General features: G+C 30.8%; 1 protein-coding gene across 2 annotated transcripts; it reads left to right on the plus strand.

Annotated features, from left to right (window-relative positions):
• Window positions 1-418: 418 nt before the first annotated feature.
• Window positions 419-7,355, plus strand: LOC119687916 (DNA repair protein complementing XP-G cells homolog). Of its 2 annotated transcripts, XM_038102468.1 has the most exons (10): window positions 419-592; window positions 659-834; window positions 1,829-2,468; window positions 2,539-3,091; window positions 3,791-3,861; window positions 3,919-4,050; window positions 4,385-5,040; window positions 5,095-5,494; window positions 5,870-6,111; window positions 6,167-7,355. In XM_038102468.1, the coding sequence occupies exons 1-10, from the start codon at window positions 505-507 to the stop codon at window positions 7,178-7,180; spliced, it is 3,972 nt and encodes a 1,323-aa protein (XP_037958396.1). In that variant the 5' UTR covers window positions 419-504; the 3' UTR covers window positions 7,181-7,355. The 2 variants fall into 2 exon arrangements, with proteins under 2 accessions (XP_037958396.1, XP_037958397.1); XM_038102469.1 differs by lacking the exons at window positions 419-592; window positions 659-834 and having other exon boundaries at window positions 2,191-2,300; window positions 2,351-2,468.
• The last annotated feature ends 284 nt before the right edge of the window (window positions 7,356-7,639 follow it).

A 7,639-nucleotide genomic window follows, 5' to 3' on the forward strand; every position in this document is an offset into this window, starting at 1 on the left:
ATTAATGTTTTTGTAATTAAAATCCCATTCTGTCTTATTTTTGTTTCACTGGTAATAGGTGCACACCTATTTGCAACTTTGACGCTTTTTTTCGTAACGGATTTTTAATGTCAAAAAACCAAAACAAACAACGAAATTTCTCGAAAAGTGCTCTTACTTTAGTAAACATCGTGGTGAGTAAGAACCAGGTGGGTAAAATAGTGCATTGTGGTGTGCATACATATAGCATCGTCTATATCGTGCTTTCATGATTCTTTTCTTTATCTTCTTTACTATTCATCTACCAAAAAATAAAATGATCTGTTTTAATTTAAATACTCCATTTGAATACAACTCTTATTATACTACCATTTGCATCACTACACTATTTTGATTAAGTTCATCTCATTATTTGGACAAAGCAACCCCGTCAAATGACATATTACATTGAAATACAAAATTTAGTGCACGGCAGGTATTTTTGTTGTAAATAGTTTTGTGCAAATTTAAATAATTAAACTAAAGATGGGAGTAACTGGTCTGTGGCAACTTCTTGACAACTGCGGCAAGCCAGTGCCCGTTGAATCACTTGAAGGAAAAATATTAGCCATAGGTAAATAAAACGCTCTGACGAAATTTGATGAAATCGAGTCATATGCACCTATATTTATGCCTTCAGATATATCCATTTGGTTGCATCAAGTAACGAAGGGCTTTCAAGATAGCACAGGTGCTGCTCGGCAAGATGCTCACGTGCTAGGTTTGTTTAGTAGAATATGCAAATTACTGAATTATCGCATACGACCGGTGTTTGTATTCGATGGCCGCGTGCCGGTATTAAAACTGGACACAATCGTAAGTTTCTTTCATTTATTTTTTTGAAATAATCTTATATTGAAGCAAGTATAAATGCCAACCTTACCAACGCAGTCATATACTCAGGCAATCAATACCTATAATCATTTGCCTCGCTAATTTAATCCTGACTTGAAGATTTGTAATATACGATTTGTGACGAACATAAGCAGACAAGTTTGGAATATTATCAACAAATCTAAAATGTCTTGTCTGTCCTTCCTGCTGGAAGTAGTAGTTTTTTTTCCAAATCTTTAAACGAAATTTTTCCTTTTCAATAAGGAAAGGAGTATATTTACAGAGTTTTATTGACTCTTCCGTAAGAATATACATTCCCAGAAACCTATTCCGTATGTGCATTAGCGCAGGGCATTCTAACAACACATGTGTGGCCGACTCCTCATTCTCTTCACAGAATCTGCAGTTTGCATCCGTATGTATACCCAGTCTTGTAAGGTGGTATTTTAGTTTACAGTGCCCTGTAGGATTCTAAGCTTTTCTTTTGATAAGTTCATATAATACTGGTATCTTTAATTGTTATAGGTACCAATAAGAGATTTGGGTTGTGTTAATCCTGGTATATTAGCCCAGTAATCCTTTTTATTTAGGTTCTCCTTTATTTTTATGAGAGAAAGGAGCATGCTATATCCCAGTCCACAAAAAAGTTTCGGTCCCATCATCGATGTAGCAGATTTTATTGTTATATTGTACAAAAACTAAAAATACAAACAAGCAACCACAGAACAAGGATATCTTATGTTATGCATATATAAATCAATTTTGGCGAATTGCATATATTTTCTTTAGTACTAATCCGCACAAAGTCTCTCTCTTGAACTTTTGAAAAGCAGTAGTATCTTACAAGCTGCAAAAACAATATAACGTCCTAGGACCTTATAACTGTCTCCTCCAATAACATGTCGTAGAATGATTTAACGCTATTGATTTTATAATATATTTTTAGTAAAAATATATTTTTTATTTATTTTTATAGAAACGTCGCCAGAAAAATCGTAGTAAATTAAATCAGGACGCTAATAAAATAGAGCGTTTAATGCTTCAAAATTTAGCTAAAGAAAATATTGTGAAACAACATTTAGGAGAACAAGTAATTAGTTTGTTACAAAAATCGCCCATTAAGCAATCAAGACGTAAGGAAGAAGAGGACATCTTCAAACTACCCGAACTACCTAGTAATAATGGAAATAATAGTTTAGAAAGTAACGAGTACGATGAGAGTAGTTTTGAAGACACATCGAATGATTTTCTCAGCACTTCAATGGATAGTAGCAGCACAGACGAGTCTAGTTTGCGTTATAGCTATAAAAATAATTTAGAACAAATAGACATTGAAAATGAACATTTCAAAAGTTTACCAGCTGACACGCGCTACGAGCTCTTAACTGAAATAAAAGAAACCCATAAACAATCTTCATGGGGACGTATACATGAGCTGCCGTCGAAAGGTGACGATTTCAGCAGTTTACAAATGAAGCGTTTACTAAAAAAATTTCAGGTACAAAAAAGCATGAAAGAGGCACAAGAAGAAATGGGTGGCAAAACCATAAATATGTCAGATATAGAAAACATCTTTATAGAATCAGGTGTTATTCAGCCAAGTGATGCCTTAGCTAGTAAGAAAAAAATATTAAAAATATTTAATTTTAGGTTAATTATCTAAAGTTATTTTTTTTTATTTCATAGAGTCTGCCACCATATCATCAGATGAACATACTCGTTTTTGGTTAGTACGTGATTTGAAACGTAAATCAGAAATGGAAAATTTAAAGAAAAACATTAAATTATCCGATAAACAAAAAATAACACCTCAAACTGAAACTACTTCAGAACTTGCAATTGAAAAAGAAATAAAAGATACAGCAGATGTTAAGCAAATTGTGGAAGTTGAAGATGTTGCAGATGTTAAGCAAATTGATAAAAATGAGAAAGATATTGAAGATTATAAACAAGGTTTTAAAAAAGCAATAAAACAGATTACAGGTACTGAACAGGAACAAATTGATTTCGAACTTGCAATAGCACTTTCTTTGGAAGATCTTGAAAGTCGGGAAAAAACGAAAAGTGAGCCACTACGCTTAAATGCAATACAACGAAAACATTTAAAAGATACTGCGGTTGGGCCAGCACGAGCTTATATGATTGAATACGGGCATGTAAATATGGAGGAGGTGGAACATATAATGGATAGTACACAAATTTCAATGAATTTCGAAAGCAACGTAAAAGAAGATAAATGGTAATGAAAAAAATGTATATTTATTTCATTATTTTTATGTGTTAAATTGTTTATAAGTCAGAAACTATAAAAAGGTATTTTGTTTTAAGTCTTATATGATAAATATGTTCTTTTTTAAATTTGATTTCAAAATCAATTATGACGAAAGAAACTATTTTCTTAATAGAGTTCCTAATATTATTAGGAACTTTTATTATTATTAGGAAATTAAAATCCTAAAAAACAATAAATTTTTAATTTTTGAATTTCAATTTAATTAATCAATAATAAAAATTTTGTTCTTATAGTTCACAACTGTTCAAAAATCTTTTTGTTGTTTTTTTTTATATAATTACTTTGTCATTTGGTAATATTAATACCACCCACATGATCTGTAAAATATTATAGAAATTTTTAGCAACGTGTTCTATATCATAGCTAAATATCATAAAAAAAGTAAGTGGACCTTGGTCACAAGGCCGCCACTCCAACCTAACCTATCATAATAACAGTAAGCAATATGCAACAATAACGAAATATATTTTGGAAAATTGTCTTTTGTCGCTGCCACTTTGCACTAGTAATATGAATAAACTTTTATAATTGTTACTCGAGAAATAATTTAAAAATAATAATAATAATTCAAAAATTAATAATAGATATTAAAAGTATAACGTTATTAGAGTTGCATATGTATTAAATTGGATACACATTTTTCAGTGACTCTACAGTAAACATTATTGACTCTGATGATGACGATTTAATTGAAGTTCCCTCCAATGAAGGTGCTGGTATGCTTACAATATTTTACTTGAACAATCTTTTAATCATATTTATTTATTAAACAGAAAATCTTTTGCCACTGTTGCAACAAAAAAATATAAACGAAAATATAGAAAAACCTGACTGTTTAGTTGTGGAATCATCATCATCTGATGATAGCGATTTTGAAGAAGTACCGGATATTAGTTCAACACAAGGTAAAGGAATAACCTATGAAGTCTATTTAAGACAAATTAAAACAATTAGATTGATTTAAAGTCAAATATGAGAAAGAGATTATTTTAAATAAAAAATATAATTGCTGTTCCTTATGCGATTAACACACATTTTAAGATTCTAAGTTCCAAACGTGACACTGGCATTCTGAAATTTTTGAAAAGATCACAGATTTCCATTGTGCATATTCGGCAATAAACATAATTTTAATTAAAATAAAAGTTTTACTGTTTGTATTTCTCTACTATATATAATACTCTTCTTTCAAAACATTTTAATGCTCTGCATATGTGTTATTTTTTACATTTACTCCAGCAACAGAAAAAATTAGGTATGATGATACGGCAACGACGACAATAAATCCTCATCTACAGATGAAAAGTGAATTAAGTAAATTTCAAAAAGCACTAGAGGACAGAATAACTACAACACCGAAAAAACCTAACACAAGTGCCCAGGATACTAAAAATGCCTCTGAATCGCCTGCAATAGAGATTTCAGATGATGAAAATAAAAATGAATGTAAAATTAAAGAAACTTTAGTCCAAATGCAAAAGACTATATCATTAGAACCAACAATGAGATCGAACATGGATATAGCGTGTGATGTCAAAACTGATAATCATATAACAAGTCCTCTTTCATCAATAGCAGAAGAACAAGATATTGAAAATACTGCCGAGTTACTTACTAATAGTAATTTTAATACAAAACCAGTCGCAAATGAAATAAAACCAAACGTGAATGAAGTCGACGAGGTTTCGGAAAAAAATATAAAGGATTTGGAAATCATAAACGAGCATGTAAGTGTTGATTCATCCAATGCTTTCGAAAAAATCGAAAAAAACAACGATGATATTAATGGGTCACTAAAAACTCCAGACCACATATGTAAACCACTAAAGGAGGCGTCTGAAACAGATGCAAAAGTTGAGCATATAACAGAAAATACCTTTCAACTGCAGGACATTGTAAATATTTGAACACTTATTTAATTATTTTTACTTTAAATTACTTTATTCTAGGATATAAGTGAACAATTACAACAACTACATGACATACAAGAGCAACGCAAGGAGTTTGAGTTGCAAAGGAACCGCAAAGAGCGTATGGGCATGACAATATCGCAGCGAATGATAAGTGACTGTCAGGAACTGTTGCGTTTATTTGGTATACCTTATATTGTAGCACCAATGGAAGCAGAAGCGCAGTGCGCTTTCTTAGATGAACACCATATAACCCATGGTACTATCACTGACGACAGTGATATTTGGCTATTTGGTGGACGTACAGTCTATAAAAATTTCTTCGATAATAAGAAACATGTGTATGAATTTAAAGCCGAAGAAATTATAAACTTTTATCACTGCGATAGAAAAAAACTTGTGCAATTAGCATGCCTTGTTGGGAGCGACTATACTTTAGGTATTTATTTTAATAACATTTTTTTATATATATTAATACATTGAAAACTCTATTAAATGGACAACTCTCTAAACTAGCAATAATAATAATACTCGGTTTTAATTTTTCATGTAGTTCTCTTAACAGAATACAATTGCTAAACCCGTCTGTGTCCGTTTAAGAGAGGTTACACAGAATATGATTTTGGCTTCAATTCATTGAAACTGTCACGTATCCTCACCTAGACTTAGGGTAGTTTCAATTAACATCTACCTATATACTCAACCCTTTTTCTGCTTGTAATTCCATTCATAATCCCTGCTATATACATCGGAATATAACAACAACAACATGTTTGTTATTTATTTGAATTTTTTTCTTTTTTTTTAATTCTAGGCATTCACGGTATTGGAACAACATTAGGTTTAGAAATTTTATCAGAATTTTCGTTAAAAGGCGAATACGCTGAAAATAATAGAATCAACATTATGAAAACTTTAAAATCTTTGCAAGAATTTCAAGAATGGGCTTTATTACATCAAAATTCAGCAACCATATCACCTGGTACTTTAACACGTGTCTCGCTGAAAAAGAAATTAGAAAAAATACAAATACCTGAAGGTTTCCCAAGTTTAGCAGTAAGTTAGTTGAAATAAATTGTCGTCTAAATAATATTTTAATTGAATTTTACAGGTGATTGAAGCATATTTATCACCCAAAGTAGATGAAATTAAAGATGCCTTCAAATGGGGTCAACCGGACTTGGATGGAATTATTGGATTTACCCGTAAAAAAATGAGCTGGACAAGAGAAAAGACAGAAACTATTTTGAAACCCGTATTGAATAAATTAAACCAAAAAACGACACAGAAGTCTATACGAAATTATTTTGCTGCCAAAAAGTTTGTACGTGCTCAGGAGCTACAAGTTAGCAAACGTGTACAAAATGCGATCAGAAACATGGTTAATGCCGGAGAACAAGACATTGTGGTCGAGGATATAGCCAAGCGTAACAGAAAAAAGAAAACTAGTAGAAATAAACCATTAACTGATCAAGATGCTTCATCACATGATGACACAATTGCTGAAGATGACATTTCAACGAAAAAGGCTTTGACTACAAACCAAAAACAAGTGTCCAAAAATAATAGCCGAAATAAAAAAAATAAGAGTAATTTGGATGATGGTGTGAAAAAACCGAAAAATACAGCTGCTGGAGTTCGTTCTAAAAAAGAGACTAAAAATACAACTTCCGCAACACATATCGAAAAACCAGCAGTTTCCAATATTAAAGATAATGACGTAATAGAGCAGATTGAAACTAAAGCAACAAGAGAAAGTTTAGATAATACTCGGAGTAGCAAGAGAATGGTGGCACAAGCAAACATTTGTAAAGAGTCTATCCATAATCATAAACCACTACGCAAGCGTACAAATATTACGACGAATACAAAGAGTGTTGAAGAATCTTTACAAATCGAGGAGCCAACAATAAGCAAACGTGCAAAAGGTCCCAATGTTATCGGTTCAGATAAATCGGATGCAAATAGCTTAGAATCCAAAGGTGCTGCAATGTTTCTTAAGAATACCACAAAGACTGAGGTTATACCACAACGTGAGAAACAAAAAAATCTCATGGATAAGAACAAAGAAAAGGCAGTTGAACTATTTAAGAAACTTAAAGACAACAATGCTGTTAAGAAGTAAATCAAAAAACCAAAAGCTTTATTCTAAGACTAACCTCTCCTGCCCTACTTACACAGTACAAATTTTCTGTATATTTTAAATAGAACTTTTAAAGTTATTTAATCATATACATAACATAGATATTATGCTAACATTATAAATTATATTAATTTTAGTTAATAAATATTTAGCTCATATGGCGAATTTTATTTATATTATTTACATAATGTTTAAAGTGGTCTCGCATCCAATTTCTTTTATAAAAATTTTTAATAATTAAATGAATATAATTTTTTTTTATCTTTATATTACTGTTAGTTAAAATATTTTTATTGTGTTGTTTTAAGTGTCTAGTTTTTATGAATCATTTTAGTGAAATTATTGGTTATTCTGGTTTTGTTATTATAAAACAATAACCAAAAACAAAGAACAAAATCAGTTTTTTTTTCTGTCTATATTTTATTTATATTTTCCATATTT

Source organism: Teleopsis dalmanni, chromosome X, assembly GCF_002237135.1.
Source record: "Teleopsis dalmanni isolate 2A chromosome X, ASM223713v2, whole genome shotgun sequence".
NCBI classification, from domain to species: Eukaryota; Metazoa; Arthropoda; class Insecta; order Diptera; family Diopsidae; genus Teleopsis; species Teleopsis dalmanni.

What these genes read in the sequence shown, in the direction of transcription:
- LOC119687916 (XM_038102468.1), top strand. Translation starts at nt 505, where the DNA reads ATGGGAGTAACTGGTCTGTGGCAACTTCTTGACAACTGCGGCAAGCCA. An exon ending in GCCAAGTGATGCCTTAGCTA is followed by an intron (nt 2,469 to 2,538) that starts GTAAGAAAAAAA and finishes TTTATTTCATAG; the next exon opens with AGTCTGCCACCATATCATCA. An exon ending in TCCCTCCAATGAAGGTGCTG is followed by an intron (nt 3,862 to 3,918) that starts GTATGCTTACAA and finishes TTTATTAAACAG; the next exon opens with AAAATCTTTTGCCACTGTTG.